The sequence below is a fragment of the Carlito syrichta genome, unplaced genomic scaffold (assembly GCF_000164805.1).
Source record: "Carlito syrichta isolate Samal-C Ts95f unplaced genomic scaffold, Tarsius_syrichta-2.0.1 Scaffold302324, whole genome shotgun sequence".
In the NCBI taxonomy this organism is placed as follows: domain Eukaryota; kingdom Metazoa; phylum Chordata; class Mammalia; order Primates; family Tarsiidae; genus Carlito; species Carlito syrichta.
Window position 1 is genome coordinate 349327 of NW_007246420.1, and position 18586 is coordinate 367912.

General features: G+C 36.4%; 1 protein-coding gene across 4 annotated transcripts in view; it reads right to left on the reverse strand.

The window, feature by feature from the left end:
- Nucleotides 1-2688: 2688 nt before the first annotated feature.
- LOC103258666 (zinc finger protein 30 homolog) overlaps nucleotides 2689-18586 on the reverse strand; it is an 18752-nt gene continuing 2854 nt past the window's right edge. The window contains exons 2-5 of one of the 4 annotated variants that reach the window (XM_021711497.1): nucleotides 16565-16650; nucleotides 13604-13730; nucleotides 11271-11366; nucleotides 3194-4560 (exon numbers count right to left, since the gene is read on the reverse strand). In XM_021711497.1, coding sequence (XP_021567172.1) covers nucleotides 3194-4560; nucleotides 11271-11366; nucleotides 13604-13730; nucleotides 16565-16573 — 1599 coding nt within the window. In that variant the 5' untranslated portion in view covers nucleotides 16574-16650. Of the gene's footprint in view, nucleotides 4561-11270; nucleotides 11370-13603; nucleotides 13783-16564; nucleotides 16651-18586 lie in introns of those variants that run through there. The other 3 variants (XM_021711496.1, XM_008056328.2, XM_021711495.1) reach the window with 3 other exon arrangements.

Below are 18586 nucleotides of genomic sequence, written 5' to 3' on the forward strand. Positions count from 1 at the left end.
AGAAGAATTACTAAATTTCTTTTCATATGGGAAATGACTAGATTTTGTTTTTGTAGGCCCTCCTCATCTAGTTTTATAATCAAATTTAGTTCAGTCATTCAGCTTTATGGTGGAAAGAATTTAGCAATTACCAACTCTTAAATGTTCTTAAATGTAAAAAAATCAGATTCTAAATGTATTTTTTAGAAAGGATATCCTCCAGTAGTCTTAATTTTTCCTTTGTTTATCGATCTACTCATTTTTTTTCAGCATTTCAAGTCAATTTTGATTCTTTTCCATAAAATACTACTAGATTTTCAATATTTTAAAATACATGTGTGTAAATAAACATATGTATATATACACATATATCCACCTACACACTATATACCAGGAGTGCCAAAAATATACACACATTTTAAGAGATGTTATCTATTACTTTTCGAAGTTGAAGTAATAGATAACATATGTATATGTTATCTATTACTTCAACTAGATACTTCAAAAGATACTTCACTAGATTACTTCAAAATAGATGTTATTACTTCAACTAGATACTTCAAAAGATACTTCACTAGATTACTTCAAAATAGATAACATATGTATATATACACATATATTCACCTACACACTATATACCAGGAGTGCCAAAAATATACACACATTTTAAGAGATGTTATCTACTACTTTTTGAAGTTGAAGTAATAGATAGGGTAGCAATGTGTAATATGACGTTCACTCAACTGTGCTTCTGCCATTTTCTTTGACTGTCTTGCCATCATATGGTGATACTAGCATTCATTTGATTAATGCTATCTTTTGAGCAAACATCATACTTTAAAAAAAATTTTTTCAAACAAAGTTTATTAGAGAAAGAAAAGAGAAAAGAAGGGGCGATATGCCACAGTTGGTGGCTTGGGCAATAGAAACTGCTGTGAACATCATACTTAAAAATGTGTATACTTGGAAGGCTGAGGCGGAAGGATCGCCGGAGCCCAGCAGGTCGAGGCTGCCATGGCCGGAAGCGGCCACTGCACTCCAGTCTGGGCGACAGAGTGAGACTCCAACTCAAAAAAATTAATTAATTAATTAAAAAATAAATAAATAAATAAATAATGTATAATTTTTTGGCACCCCATGTATATATACACACATTATATACATGTCATAGCAGCTTATAATTTTTAAAATCCACAGCTGTCACTTATCATTCATATAGCTGTAATTGTGTCACCTTATTTGCATTCTGTGATCAAAGGTCTTGACTGCATTGATATTCTTTAAAAAAAAAACTTTGGATAAAAACCATTTTTTATTGTACATATCAATGCTGACAAATAGAAGTATGTAAGCTACATAATTTTTGTTTGTTAATTTCCACATTTAGTTGTAGTGATTACTTTCTTTTATTCATTCTTTAAGCATATGAAGTGTCTGATATGGAACATGTACTACAGTTGATATAAAGAGGTGAACTAGATAAAATGTGGACCCATAAACTTCCTGAATAAATTATAATCATTGTAGTGTACTTACTATCTTAATCCCAATGTATAGAGATTTGGCAACATCCACAAGTTTTGATATGGAAAGATTTTCAAAAAACCATTCACTTCAGTCAGGCATGGTGGCTCATGCCTATAATCCCAGCACTTTGGGAGGCAAAGGCAGGAGGACTGCTTGAGCCCAGAAGTTTAAGACCAGCCTGGGCAACATAGTGATGCCTTGTCTCTATAAAACTCAAAAAATCAGCTAGGTGTGGTGATGCAAACCTGTAGTCCCAGCTACTTAGGAGGCTGAGGCAGAATGGTCACCTGAGCCCAGGAGGTTGAGGCTGCAGTGAGCCATGAGGGTGCCACTGCACTCCAGCCTGGGCAACAGAGTCTATGACTCAAAAAAGAAAAACAGAAAAAAAATCATTCACTTAAACTGGTTATAAATTCATGGTTAATTTTATCTTTAAAAGAACATTATGAAAAATTTTAAATACACAAAAGTAGAGAGAATAGCAAAAACAAAACAAATAGAAACCATGTACCCAAGACTTAGGTTTCCAACATTTTGCCAAACTTAAGTTATTCATCCTCACTTTTCTTTTGTATGAGCAAAAGGACATTCCACACATCATATCATCTCATATGCATAAACTTCAGAGTTTATCTTGAAAAAACACTTTTATATAACCATAACACTATTAACACATATAACAAAAAGTGTCTCAATATTATCTAATACTGTGAATATTCCTATGTTGTAAAAATGTCTTTTTTACATGCTAGTTCAACTCATGATCTAAATAAGAACCACTCTTCCATTGCATTTGATTATGTCTCTTAAGTCTCTCTCAATATGTGTAAGACTTTGTCTTTCTTTCTTAAAATGTCATTCCTCCTGTAAAATTATACATATTTTAGACTTAATTGCTTCTTGTTGTATCATGTAATTTGTTCTTCTGTTCCTTGAATTTTCTCTCTACTGGGAGTTAGATCTTGAGGCTTAATCAAAATTGGGTTTAATATTTTTGGCAAGATGTGTATATCTTATTGTATCACATTGGAAGGCACACAATGTCTTACTGTCACATTTTTTGTGAGGTTAAGATTCATCCATGGGTTCAGCTGTTGTCAGCCTGAGCTGTAAAGTTCATGCCAACCTTTCACTTAAAGATCTTAACCTCTACTTAGAATCATGCCTAGATCCGTGATTTCATTATGTGCTCCAAAATGGCTTTTCTGACATAATTTTCTGTTTCTATAATTTATCTGCAATCATTAGTTGGATTTCTTTAATAAAGAAGAACTTTACCTTTCACACTTCTGGTTGCCCTGAAAGACAGATCATACAGGAAATGAAGGATAAATAACTTTTCTTTCCTCTTATTTATCAATTTTCAGAATGAGTTGGTGCCCTGGCAACCTCCATACATATACTACACACATAGAAGAATACAGAGAGATAGGTACAATCAAAAGCTTTTCTTTAATAAAGTTCCTTTCTAAAATGAATTTCCTAAAGTTTAACAAGGTTGAATGATATGAAAGACTTCTATATATTCATTAAATTAACATTCTTTCCTTTAAATAAAAAACTTCTTATGCTGAGTTAGCTGTAAGATAAATCAAAAGAGATTCCTACATTCAAAAACTTTTCCTCTAAGTTTATTTTCTAATGTTCCTTAACAAAAAAATTCACAATGGAAGGGTTCTTGTAATAATTAAGTGACATTATGAATTCGTTGATGATAAGTAAGGTGTGAATGTTGTCTAAAGGCCTTCTTACATTCCTTACATTTGTATGGTTTCTCACCAGAATGAATTCTCTGATGTTGAATCAGTGACGAATGAAGTCTGAAGGCCTTTCCACATTCCTTACAGTCATAGGGCTTTTCACCAGTATGAATACTCTGATGTTGAGTAAGTTGTGAAAGCAGTCTAAAACTCTTCTCACATTCCTTACACTTATAGGGTTTTTCACCAAAATGAATACTCTGATGTTGAGTAAGTTGTGAAAACAGTCTAAAGGCCTTCCCACATTCCTTACATTCATAAGGTTTCTCTCCAATATGAATACCTTGATGTGAAATAAGTTCTGAGTAACGACGAAAGAACTTCTGACATTCCTTACATTCATAAGGCTTCTCACCAGTATGAATTCTCTGATGGAGAGTTAGATGATAACCACGACTGAAGGTCTTCCCACATTCCTTACAATCATAGGGTTTCTCACCAGTGTGAATTCTCTGATGGAGAGTAAGTTGTTGCCGCACTCTAAAGGCCTTTCCACACTCCTTACATTGGTAGGGTTTTTCTCCAGTATGAAGTTTGTGATGTATTCGAAGGCCTGTACTACACAGAAAAGCCTGACCACATTCCCTACATTCATAGCACTTCTCAGCAATGTTAAGTCTCTGATGCCGAGTAAGGTGTGCATACTGTCTAAAGGCCTTCCCACATTCCTTACATTCATAGGGTTTCTCACCAGTATGAATCCTTTGATGGAGATTAAGTTGTCCTCGCACTCTAAAGGCTTTTCCACATTCTTTACATTCATATGGCTTCTCACCAATATGAATTCTCTGATGTACTCGAAGGTCTGAACCACATGTAAAGATCTTTCCACATTTTTTACATTCATAGAGCTTGTCAGAGGTATGAATTCGCTGATGTCGACTAAGATGGGCACACTGTCTAAAGGTTTTGCCACAGTCTTTACATTCATAGGGCTTCTCACCAGTATGAATTCTTTGGTGAAAAGTAAGCTGTTGGCGTACTCTAAAAGCCTTTCCACATTCCCCACATTCATAGGGTTTCTCTCTATTATGATTTTTCTGATACAGAGTAAGAGATGTGAGTTTTCTGTAATGGGGCATTTTTTTAGGGATGGTTTTCATCACTTGCCTGAAATACACTTCGTGAGGACTTTCTCGTCCCTCAAACTTTTCATATTCACAATCTTTTCCAAAAGGGGAGTCTTCAAGTCCACGACTTTTCATTCCTTCCATCATCTCCCACTGAGAGAAATTAATTTCATAAATATTCTTTTCTTGGAATAACTTCTTAGTGTCATGCTTGGATTCCAAATCTGAAAGAAAACAAGATAAACATATATTTTCCTATTCTAGACAAAGTAAATGAGCAAATAAAAACTTTATAATATAAAAAAATTAAAAGTAAAACAAAATAAAGCCCAATTGAAGTAAATGAGTTAAAATACTCTATAAGAGTCATGTAATTTGAAAAAAACTACAAAGAATAGAGAAAGTGATATGTTAAGACCAGATTATTTGTACAGATCAATGTTTGAGAATCCCCATTTAAGTTTTTTAATGATTTCTCTCTTCAATCAGAATAAAGGGTAAACACTTTACCATGAATAACATGGATTGACTCTTTTTACCATAAGTATCACCTCAAGTCCCTTTTGCTGCACCTCTATTACACTTGAACCCTTTCTGCTCCTAGAACATGTCACAATCTTCCATTTCATAAAGCGTTTCACTGGCTATCAATCTCCCAGAAATCTTGACTTGGGTTTGCATGATTGGGTTCCTTTCATACATCAGATATTATCTTAAAAATCAGAAAAAATTGATCCCCGCTAACTTCATCTAATTTATACCCTTTATTTTCTATCCCAGTCACTTATTCTCTGTCCCTTAACATTTTTCTCAATTTTGTTGTTACTCATTAATTTCTGCATTTATTATTCTCTTTATGATCTTGCATTAAACTTTCCCAAGGGTAGAAACAATTTTTCACTCACCATTGAAATAACAAATCCATTCACAGTACATAGTAACTGTGAATCATTAAATTCTTATCATCAGCAAACAACTATTGAGTACGTTGTCCTGCTACAGTCTCTAAATGTTCTCTTTTTATCACTTCATTTAGAAATGGAAAACAAGCACATCTAAGCTGTCTCAGTAAAATACATACATAACTTAGGAAGGCTGAAATAAGAGGATTCTTTGAGCCTAGAAGTTCGAGACTAGTCTTGGTAACATAGCGAGAACTTGTTTCCACAAAAAATCAAAAAAGTAGCCAGGCATGCACTTGTAGTCCCAGCCTTCTTGGAGGCTGAGGCAGAAGGATCACCTGAGCTGGGGAGGTCAAGGTTGTGGTGAGCCCTGAGCATGCCACTGTGCTCCAGTCTGGCTGACTGAGCGAGACTCTGACTCAAAAAAATGTGTGTGTCTGTACGTGTGTGTGTGTGTGTGTGTGTGTGTGTGTGTGTGTATAAATGGAACATGGTAATTTATTTACTCTTGACCATCCTTCCAATTGCCTTTCCACTTACACTTGCAGATATTTCCACTGCAGTTCAATTTCTTTATTTTGCATAGACATGAGTGAACTTTGTCCCCTTTTACAACCACTATAATGAGAGCTCTACTCATTTATCTTCACTTGAATTTATGTAATTATACATATCTATGTTACAAATATTCAATCTGTTTGTTTCTTCATACAATTCCCCAAATATCCCCTAAAGTTCTCATAGCCAATGCTATTTGGGTATTTCATAAAGAGTATTTCAGTGTTGTTTTTTTTCAGGCATATCAACAGGTTTATACGATAATAAAAGACAAGTAAACGTCTGAGCAAACAGATGCTTTTCTCAAATGTTATTTTCTCAAAATTTTTGCAATAATAATTCAATACTTTTTAAAAAGAAGAAAAGTGTTTTTTGGGGTTTTTTTTTGAGTTGGAGTCACATTCTGTTGCCCAGACTAGAGTGCAGTGGCCGCTCCCAGCCACCAAAGCCTCGACCTACTGGGCTCTGGCGATCCTTCCGCAACAGCCCTCCAAGTAGCTGGAACTACAGGCGCGCGCTACCATGCCCGGCTGATTTTTTTGATTTATTGTAGAGATGAGGTCTCGCCAAGTTGCCCAGGTGGGTCTTGAACCCATGGGCTCAAGCAATCCACTCACCTCAGCCTCCCAAAAGTGTGGGATTACAGGCTGAGCCACCGAGCCCAGTTGAAAAGTGTTTTTAAAAATTTGTAAAACAGCAATATTGTTTGCAATATGCCCAACTGTAAAAATTCCAAGTGTTCATCAACAGAAAAATAGCTAAGTAAATTATGGCATATTAACACAACACAATACTATACAGTAATTAGAATGAACAATCTACAATTACATGCAACAAGGATCAATCTTATAAATACAATGGTGAACAAACAAAGCTAGACATAACCAATCTATGGTATTGTTAAAAGTCAGGAGAGTGATTACCTTGGTGGGGAGAAATTACTAAAAGGAGTGAGGAGGGGGCTTCTGGCCTCCTCTATTTCTAAATCTGTATGCTGATTAGATGGGTGTGGTCGTTTTGTGAAAGTTCACTTAGTTGCACACTAATGATCTATGTATTTTTTATATGTGTGTATATACACACACACACACACACACTTCAAAAAGTTTACTTTAAAAAGGTATATGCTAGAAAGACATTAAAAAGAAACAATAATTTAAATGATGTGAATACAATCTGAGCAGAGACAGGTAAATGAATGGCACAGAAAATATTGCTATGAAACCTGTGTGTTTTTCTCTGTCTCCCCATCCACAAAATGATGACAATTTTCTGGAATTTTGGGGAGAAAGTCAATTTAGGGCCTTAATAAAACAAAGATATAAATGGTACATGGAAAATGAACATAATTAGCTAAATAATAGTAGTAAATAAGCAGGCAGTTATAAAGGCATGACAAAGGTTAAGAGATAAGATAGTAATTTCAAAAGATTTACCCACAAATCAAAAATTAAAAACCAGTAATCTAAAAAGAAATCTATAGTCAAAAACAAAAATAGGTAAAATATTAATAATACAGTAAGTGTTCATTTAAAGCCCATACAAATTTGCACAAAAAACATTAAACAATGGAAAAAGTAATGGCATAAAGGAAGCATAAACAAACTGGGACAAATAAACAAATTAGCACCAGTTATGCAATTTATTCAATACAATTTCAAAGTTTTCTTTAAAAAAAAAAACATTCCTAGTGTTGATATAGTGAGCCAGCAATGGTCATATATGGCCCCCTACTTAGGTGACAATCCAGATTAAGACTTTGGCATTTTGGACATTCATATCTAAGAGGCTGCTCTATCATACACAACTGTCTGTTACCAAAGAGTCAGCAATATTTGTTCCCAAATTTGTCTATGTTAGTTCTTATTCTTGCAAGCAACTAAAATGATTAATGTTTAAAGGCAATCATTTCTATGAAAACTGAGAGATGAATGTTTTGGAAGGACTGGCTGTAAATGCACATTGCATTGTTGTCAAAATAAGTATGGATGAAAAAATATTAAAGGATTGATGGATCAAAATTCAAAAAGAGGCTGGGATCATTGGCTCAGCCTGTAATCCCAGCACTTTCCAAGGCTAAGACAAGTGGATTGCCTGAGACCGTGGGTTCAAGACTAGCCTGGGCAACATGGCAAGACCTCATCTCTACGATAAATTTTTAAAAATTAGCCAGGCATGGTAGCACATGCCTGTAGTTCCAGCTACTTGGAAGACTGAGGCAGAAGGATCACCGGAGTCCAGCAGGTCGATGCTAGGTGGCTGTGAGTGTGCCTCTGCACTCCAGCCTGGGTGATGCACTAAGACTCCAACTCAAAAAAAATAATAATTTTTTTAAAAATTCAAAAAGCATTTTGCATTTAGATTGCATCACAAGTATCTTTGCCTTCTTGTTCTACTTCAGAGAAATTGAAACTGGAATGAAAAGCCTATGCATTTTATGTACTTTAATCAATACAGAATGAGCTGGACTTAAATTGAAACAAAACACTGGGACAATCATCGAAAGATTAGCCTATGGTAGAAAATTTTAACATTCTACCTTTTAAGATATGTAAATTTTTAACTGTTTAAAATTAATAAACCAAATACTAGTTTAGATGCTATTGAATCAAAGGGATTTATTCTAATAAACACTGCTAATGTGAAAACTAAGTATTAGGCCATTGTAGGTCAATATAAAAGGAGAAGTGTTATTTCCATTTGCAGAGCATTGGCTTTACTTAAAAAGAAAATAAGAAGCAAGTTATTGTGTCATAAAATTATTCCCCGAGGTATGCTGTTTCCTGAGTTCTGACGCCTTTAATCACCTTTTTTTGCTGGTATAAAATAATATGCGATGTAGAATATTTATTTATGACCAGGGCGTTTTTAATCACATTAACATTAGTGTTAGGGAATCAAGAGATCTGAAAACGTTAAAAACATACGACCACAAAATTGCACTTCTGAAGATCCATACTGATCACATACTGAATATGTATTCTCCGCTCCACCACACTATCCAATCAATCTATGTCAGAATCTTAATCAAATGCATGGTTTTCCTTCATAAATTGGTTCCACTCTTTCCCATCATTGCTTACAAAACTCTTCTCTCTCTGCTTCATCAGTTTTCCTGTTTATGTCCATAAACATGTTTTTTGTTCTGTTTTGTTTTTTGAGTCAAGGTCTTACTCTGTTGCCCAAGCTAGAGTACAGTGGCATGATCACAGCTTACTGAAGCCTTGAACTTCTCGGCTCCGGTGATCCTGCCACTTTACCTTCCCAAGTAGCTGAGACTACAAGAGTGTGCCACCACACCTGGCTAATTTTTGTATTTTTTGTGGAGACAAAGTCTCACTATGTTGCCCAAGCTAGTCTCAAACTCCTGGGCTCAAGTGATTCTCCTGCCTTGGCCTCCCAAAGTGTTGAGATTACAGGTGTAAGCCACTTTACCCTACCTACTTTCCTCTTATTGCTTGAAGCAAATTCTGGATATTTTATCATTTCACTTGTACTTATTTCAGTATTTATCTCCAAAAGCACTTTTATACATAACCAACTCAAAAAAAAAAAAAAAAAAAAAAAAGAATTGTACCAATAGGTAGTAGATATAAAAATAGTCATGAATAAAATAAGATGGAATGATAAAATTAAAATATTACCATTTAAAAATCCATAATGAACTATTGGATCCAGAAACATCAAACATCTGTGCTGATAGCATCATAGAAATAGAGACAATCAGACATTATTTTTCCTAATGAAAGAACACAATATCACCCATGAACTAACTTTGCCAACAAAATTGGTCCTAAGTCTAGCTTCTAAAGCCAGATTACCAATTTATGGGAAGACGATAGAGGAACATGTTTTACACCTAGGGAATATAGTCATCAAAATTCAGAATATGAGAAAATACAAGGACCAAAAAAAAATTTCTTTGACAAATAAATTACAAGGGAAATCTAACGATAATAACAGAACCTGTAGGTTAAAAGAGATGTCAAAGATATGTCAACCAATGGTGTCCTATGGACTTTGTATTAATTATTTTTAATAATTGTTTAAAATTTTATTTATCAGACAGTTGGAAGTGTGGACACTGAGTTTTGATGATATTCAAGAATTTGTTTTTAGGTTTGGAATATCCTGGCCAGGATTTTAAAAATTATTTTTTTAAGTTTGGAATATCCTGGCAAGAAACTTATTTTATTCTTATCAAAATAATATTTTAAAAATAGCAAAAATAGTACTTAATAAACATATCTAATGGTTAACTTGTACTAGGCATTCATATAAACACTTATATTAAATCAAACCTCACAACAACTCTATCTATACACATTACTATAACCTGCTTGCAACAGAGAAAACTGAGACACAGAGAAATTAAATTATTTGGTCAAGTGATGTTGGTGACACAGGCAAATTTGAAACCAGTGCTCTCAACTATTCCTTTCTCTCAAGAGAGAGCCTGTATGAATTTAAATTTAAAATTGTGTGTGTGTGTGTGTGTGTGTGTGTTGGAGTCTCACTCTGTCGCCCAGACTGGAGTGCAGTGGCCGCTCCCGGCCACTGCAGCCTCAACCTGTTGGGCTCCAGTGATCCTTCCGCCTCAGCCTTCCAAGTAGCTAGAACTACAGGCGTGCGCTACCACGCCCGGCTCATTTTGATTTATTGTAGAGATGAGGTCTCGCCAAGTTGCCCAGGAGGGTCTCGAACCCGTGGACTTAGGCAATCCACTCACCTCAGCCTCCCAAAAGCGGGGGATTACAGGCTGAGCCACTGAGCCCGGCTACAATTCTTATAAGAAAGGCAGGATAGATGCTCCTCTTCCTTTGCATTTATGTTTTTCAAATGAGTTAATTCTCTAGTAGCTTTCAATGATGAACAATTTGCTGTTAGTATCATTATGAATTGATGGAATTAAGCATATATTTGTATGTTACAATACAGTTATGCGTTTTGACACCCAAATGGTCCCATCTATGGCCAACTGTAACCTTTTAAAAATGGCTCCTTTTCCCTGACCACCCTATCTAAAATTATCCCATTCACTCACTACAGTTCTCCATATCCTCACCTTACTTATTTTTCCTCATAACACCTAATCACTTCAGGATATTTCATAATCCATTTATTTATTTACTTGTTTATTCTACGACTCCTTTATTACAACTTAAACTCCAAGAAAAGAGGGCAATGAAGACATATATACACAAAAATCAAAACACAAAAGATGAGAAAGAAAGGCATTAGATCCAAAATACAGAAAAATGGTTATCCCTAGGGAAGAAAGGTTCCCCATGGAAATAAGAGGGAAATATGAGAGAGAGAGGAAACAAGTGGTAAGTGGAAGTGCAGATGAAATTTCTTCGGTGGCTAATGCTGAGAAAACCTAAGTTTTCTTCCCAAGTTTCAGGTCTCTTTTTCACAATCAACATCTAAAAGATGTGTCCATAATGGCTTACCTCTGCCTGATTAGCACTTACCTAGGTTCCATCTTCTTTTCTCATTCCTCACAACCATCCAGGGTTCTTTCCCTTGTTCCAATAAGGTAATCACATCTGGCTTAGAAATGGAACATCCTGCTTGAAAGAAAATAACGAAACATAATAAAGAAAAAATTTATTTGATCAAGTCTTCAGAACAAAGAAGACTTTTAGGATTGGAAAACATTCCTATTAGAGTTACTTTAGGATCACAAGGAAAAACACAACAGAGAGGTAGGGACATGGTCTTATTTTAACTTAATTCATACAGGCTCTGTCTTGAGAGAAAGGAATAGTTGAGAGCACTGGTTTCAAATTTGCCTCTGTCACCAACATCACTAGACCAAATAATTTAATTTCTCTGTGTCTCAGTTTTCTCTGTTGCAAAAAAGTTATAGTAATGTGTATAGATAGAATTCTTGTGAGGTTTGATTTAATATAAGTGTGTATATGAATGCCTAGTACAGGTTAAGGATGTGTTTATTAAGTACTATTTTTTAATATTATTTTGATAAGAAGAAAATAAGTTTCTTGCCAGGATATTCATCCAATGTTAAATGCAAAGTTCATATACTTTAAAACTAATCACAAAGCAGTCAAATAACATGTCTGTTGTAGGAAACTGAATATGTCCACTTGAGTTTTAACAAACTGTTGATTCACCCCAGCATCAAATACACTGAATAAGCTCTTTTAATAAGTATGAGGAGGGACCCAAAAAACACTGAAATATATATATATATATATACATATATATATATATATATATATTTTTTTTTTTTTTTTTTTTTTTTTTTTTGAGTTGGAGTCTCACTCTGTCACCCAGACTGGAGTGCAGTGGCCGCTCCCGGCAACCGCAGCCTCGACTGCTGGGCTCTGGTGATCCTTCCGCCTCAGCCTTCCGAGTAGCCGGAATTACAGGTATGCGCTACGACACCTGGCTGATTTTTGATTTATTGGAGAGATGAGGTCTCGCCAAGTTGCCCAGGAGGGTCTCGAACCCACAGGCTCAGGCAATCCACTCACCTCGGCCTCCCAAAGGCGCAAGATTACAGGCTGAGCCACCAAGCCCCGCTAAAACACTGAAATTTATTTACAAAAAGTTGTTTTATCCTTACATATTTAAACTTCAGCCACCTTCAAAGTACTCTCTGTTTGATCCAATACACCTATCGAGATTCTTTTTCCACTGCTCAAAATAGTTTTTGAACTCACCAATTTGGTTGCCTTTCAGAGCTTCTGTTGTTTTTTTGTTTCACCTCTTCTGCATCAGCAAATTACTTACCTTTGAGGACTTTTCATCCAGGGAAACAAAAAAAGTCACTAGGGCAAGACTGGATGAAGAGAGGAGTCATGCCATTTTTAGTAAAAAATTGCTGAACCCTCAGCTCATTGTGGCTAAGTGAGCTCATAAATCATCCATCATAAAATGTGCAAACATGTAGAAGGAATCTCCATAAAAATTTCACTGAAGTTGAATGCAGCCCCTCACAACAACACTAGCTGGTATACTTATGCCAATGGGTTCCTAGAACATTTACCTAGCAGGGGAAGCCTGTACTACAAAGGGGCCCACCTTCCAAAAAATAATTCTGCTTTTTTTTGAGTCCCCTCTCATATCTAGAGCCACATACCTCTGTCTTCCTATTCTCATTGTGGGTAAGTCCACAAAAACATGGACCATCTATAGCAGTATAAAATCAGATTTTTTTTTTTTTTTTTGAGTTGGAGTCTCATTCTGTCACCCAGGCTAGAGTGCTGTGGCACTATCTACAGCCTCAATCTTTTGAGTTCATGTGATCCTTCTGCCTCAGCTCCTTGAGTGGCTGGAACTATAGGCCTGCATCATCATGCTTGGCTTATTTATTTATTTTTTTTGTAGAGGCAATGTCTCACTATGTTGCCCAGGCTGGTCTCTAACTTTGGCCTCAAGCAATTCTCTAAACTCGGTCTCCCAAAATGCTGGGATTCAGGAGTGAACCACCACACCTGACCTATAAAATCAGATTTCTTTGACAATGGTTTTGCTGTGTCTAAAAATTTATATCCAGATGTCATTAAAGAGAGGTGATAACAGAAAAGACAAAGAAAGACATTAGCTTGCAGACCGTACCAAAACAGGCCATGGCCTGAATGTGATTCATGGGCCAAATCTGTAGTATTCATAGTTAGCCGACGACTGCTATAGCCATTGAATTATGGGGGGAGATAAAGGTGTTTAATAATTGTGCCTATTGCCAAACCACAAAGCAGATATTCAGGTAGTTTTAGGAATGACAGTCCAGAAACTCAGACCTGTGAATTTCCAAATTATTTGACACTGATAAGCTTACCCAATGACACCAAGTTGCTATAGTTCTCTAATATCACATCTCTATACAAATTCCTCTGATATGAGTTCAGGCATTCCCACTCTTCTTGAGAAAAGTCTACAGACACATCTCTGAACACCACCAAGTCCTGAAATGATAAACCCATGTGTTATTTGTAAGATTAAAGAAAATATTTTGAAGAGAAAAGAAGGATCTCAATGATATATTCATTTCTTTTTTTTTTTTTGAGTTGGAGTCTTACTCTGTCATCCAGACTGGAGTGCAGTGGCCACTCCCGGTCACTGCAGCCTCGACCTGCTGGGCTCCGGCGATCCTTCCACCTCAGCCTTCCAAGTAGCTGGAACTACAGGCGCGCACTACCACACATGGCTAATTTTTTGATTTATTGCAGAGATGAGGTCTCACCGAGTTGCCCAGGCGGGTTGCGAACCCACAGGCTCAGGCAATCCACTCACCTCAGTTTCCCAAGGCGTGGGATTACAGGCTGAGCCACCGAGCCCAGCTTCGATATATTCATTTCATATATCAAATGAATGGGCTGGGGCTGGAAACCTGTGATATGGGTAGGAGGTAGTAAGGAAGTGTGATTGAAGCAGAATATCTACATGTTCTTGAAGATTTCTATTAATGTAGACCAAGGGTTGGCAAATATTTTCTATAAAGGGCCAAAATTTTAATTTTACATAACATATATGGTCTCTGTTGCATATTCCTCTTCTCCGTTTCTTTCTTTCTTTAAAAATTCTTTCAAAATGTAATTAGCTTGCAGGCTGTACCAAAACAGGCCATGGTCTGAATTTGGCTCATGGGCCAAATCTGTAGTATTTGTAGATTGCCTATCACTGCTATAGCCCAAACTTCCTATGTACTTTGGTATAGGGGATAAATACTTTTAGTTACTTCCAGACAAGTTCAGGTAATTACCAGAATTTCCCAATTAACTGAAATAGGCTCATAAGAACACTGCTTAAAAAGAGCCTAAAACAAAAAGATCTCAGTAAACATGATTTACTCCATCCTCTTTTCCTTTCAGGATTAGAAAAAAAAAATTGATGGAATTTTTTCCTGAAAATGAATTCTAAAATCTCTATTCTTTTTTTTTTTTTTTTTGAGTCGGAGTCTCACTCTGTGGCCCAGGCTGGAGTTCAGTGGCACACTCACAGCCACCACAACCTCAACCTGCTGGGCTCAGGCGATCCTTCTGCCTCAGCCTTCCAAGCAGCTGTCAGCCTTCCAAGTAGCTGGAACTACAGGCACACGCCACCACACCCAGCTAATTTTTTATTTATTGTAGAGACAAGATCTTGCCAAGTTGTCCAGGTTAGTCTCTAAAACGTAGGCTCAGGCAATCCTCTTGCCTCTGCCTTCCAAAGTGTTGGGATTACAGGCTTGAGTCATCGCACTCAGCTTCTATATTTAAAAAGTAGAGTTTCACATAAAGTTAAAGAAATTTCTTCCAGATCTTTATACCTAAATATCATTATATCATAGAATTTTCCTTATTACAACAAATCCTTTATTGAATATTTTAAATTTACTATACAATACAGTAGCTCCCCCTTATTTGTGGTTTTCTGTAGTTTCAGTTACCCTCAGTCAACTGCAGTCTGAAAATATTAAACAGAAAAATTCATGGTTTTGATTGCATACCATTCTGAGTAGCATAATAAAATCTCATGCTATCTCCTACATCCTGCCCAGGATGTGAATCATACCTTTATCCAGCATATCAACAGTGTATATATAGTACCTGTCCATTAATCACTTAGTAGCCATCTTGGTTATCAGATTTAAAAAAAAAAAAACATTGTATATAGGGTTCAGTACTATGCAAGATTTTAGGCATCTACTGAGGGTCATGGATTGTATCCTCAGATGAGGAGGACTCTTGTAGTTCATCTTATGGATACATTACACTTAATAATGATTATACTTAGATATTTCTATACTTTTAAATATATTAAATTATATTACATAAGATCTCTAAAGATGTAAAGTCCAATATGCTAGTTTAGCAACATGTGGTTATTGAGCACTTGAATTGTGGCTAATCCAAATTCAGACGTACTATAAGTATAAAATGTGTACCAAATAGTGCAGATTTTAGAAAGAAAAAAAGTAAAATATCTTGTCAACTTTTATATTGACTACATTTTGAAATGATAATATATTGGCTATACTGGGTTAAGTAAAACATATTAAAATTAATTGCACGTGCTCCTTTTTACTTTTTTTTTTGAGTTGGAGTCTCACTCCATCACCCGGGCTGGAGTGCTGTGGCACACTCATGGCCATCCCAGCTTCGACCTGCTGGGCTCCGGTGATCCTTCTGTCTCAGCCTTCCAAGTAGCTGGAAATACAGATGTGTGCTACCACACCTGGCTAATTTTTGATTTATTGTAGAGATGAGGTCTCGCCAAGTTGCCCAGGTTGGTCTCAAACCTGTGGGCTCAGGCAATCCACTCGCCTCAGCCTCCCAGTGTTGGGATTACAGGCTGAGCCACCAAGTCCGGCCTCTTTTTACTTTTTTTTAACATGACTACTGAAATATTTAAGATATTATATACCTTGCATATTATTCTGTATTTTTAAAATGTACTACTAGAAAGCTTTAAATTCCATATTGTAGCCTGAATTAAAATTATTTTGGACAGTGCTATTCTAAGTGTCTCAGATCAAATACCACCCTCTAGGGCCTTCACTTCTGTTCCATCTCTGCCCTAGATGGCTATGAAGCACACAAGAGATGCCAAGTGATTTGGTCAGTGTACATGTGGACATAGAAGAGAGGTGTGCAAAGCAGTGGTCAGGGCAGTCTGGCTCCATCCCTCACTGGAAAGGGAAAGACTGGGCAGCAGTTTTTGTATAGGGCTCTGTTAGGAAGTTTCAGAATAATGAATGAGAATATTCACACAACCTGAGGAAATAAAGACAGAACTCCAAATAGAAACACCAACTTACATGAGCCATGATTTTAAAATTTCAAGAACTGCTCAGTTTTCCTCAAGGTTCATTTACTGGAGAAGCAAGGTCCACAGAAGCCAGACCTAAGGGAAGAATGCAAAATCATGAGAATTACCTCAGAGCTTCCAAATTTTAAAAACCTATACTACTTCTCCATTTCTATATGGAACCCCTGCCCCAAACACACAGACAAATTATAATAGGTAGTAGTTTAGGCAATCTATACGTCTTCCCAAAAGCCACAGAGAAATCAGCTACGCCAAGGAATAGACAGAGCAGAGACTCTCCTACATCAAAGCATAATCCTAGACACTTCAGCAGGAGGTCTTCCAGTTGGTCTCTGTCCTCTACCCCAGGGCAAGTCTGGAGTTCAAGGTCAGTCTGGGCAACAAAGCAAGATCTTCATTTCTACAAAAATAAAAAATAAAAAAACTAGCTGGGCATGGTGGTGAATGCAGGTACTCGGGAGGCTGAGAGGAGGGAAGATTGCTTGAGCCCAGGAGTTCAAGGCTGCAGTGAACTGTGAATGTGCCACTGTACTCTGGTCTGCGTAACAGAGTAAGATCCTGACTCAAAAAAAAAAAAAAAAAAGTAGTATTGTAATGCGATTGTATTTTGGCAGAACAACTACATACACACGCATCCATGTACACGCATAAAATAATCTGTGAATTGTAGTAAAATTTTATTGCGTCACCTCTACTTCATGGTATCCCAGGTGATCTTTATTTTGTTCTTCTCTGAAGTCTCTGAATTTTGTAATAAGATATTTGTATCATTTATACCTGAATAACCCTACCACTTACTTATTAATCCACTTATGCCTATATAATTAATGCATCGACCTATACCTGGAAAAGTTAAAAATAGCTATTCAAGGAATATCACAAAAAACCCCAAGAGCTCCATCCCTGCTACTCTGCCCCTCATCTTCCAAATCCAGAGGCAACAATTTTCTCCTCTTTTGGTCATTCCTTTTGGTATTTAAACTCCACACAAATAAATAAATGCTAATATTGCTGCAATTGTAATCACTGTCTATTCATTTCCCATCACGGAAGGCATAGTTTTAGCTATCTTTCACCCACCCATCTCCTGCCCTGCATATGCATAGTTGTAGTACCCCTGTCCTTTCAATATGATTTTATTCTACTTCAGGGTAAATGAATATTCAGATGAATTTTGTTGCTGTTGTTGAATCACAGTCTCATCCTGTCGCCTAGGCTGGACTGCAGTGGCATGATCACAGCTCACTGCAGCCTTGACCTCCTGGGTCCAGAAGATCCTTCTCCCTCAGCCTCCCAAGTAGCTTGGACTACAGGTGTACACCACCATGCCAGGTTAATTTTCTTACTTTTTGTGGAGACAAGTCTCACTATGTTGCCCAGGCTGGTTTTAACTCCTGGGTTTAAGCAATTCTCCCGCTTTGGCCTCCCAAAGTGCTGGGATTATAAGCATGAACCACCATGTCTGGCTTGAATTTTTTAATGAATACTCAGTTTATATTATTATAATTATGTAAACACCATTACCAACTGAGCTATGTAGTATACTTGGATTATTCTGTTTTCCTTGCATAAGTCTTTTTCTTCTCCAAGATTTAAATAATCTTTTTTTTGTAAGTTTAGTTTTCTAGGAAATTATCATTAATTCATTTCCCCAAATCACTCAGTTGAAAGATGAAATCCCCAGAATAGTAGAGCTATTTCATACTCTAAAATAAAAAAAAATCCTTCAGAAATGCAGCCAAATACTTCAAATATCTGTACCCCATCTGGCAAAAGTCAATGACACATTCATAAATATTCCTATCTCTGAAATGTATATGACCTTAGTATGAAAAGTTGGTCAAGTCATAGAAACCAAAAAGCCTCTTGAAGGAACTGCTTGGGCAGTTTTGAATATCCCTGCCCAATAAGTGATTTCTTAAATAATTTACAAAACATCCATATAATAGAATTCTTTTTTTTTTTTTTTTGAGTTGGAGTCTCACTCTGTCACCCACACTAGAGTGCAGTG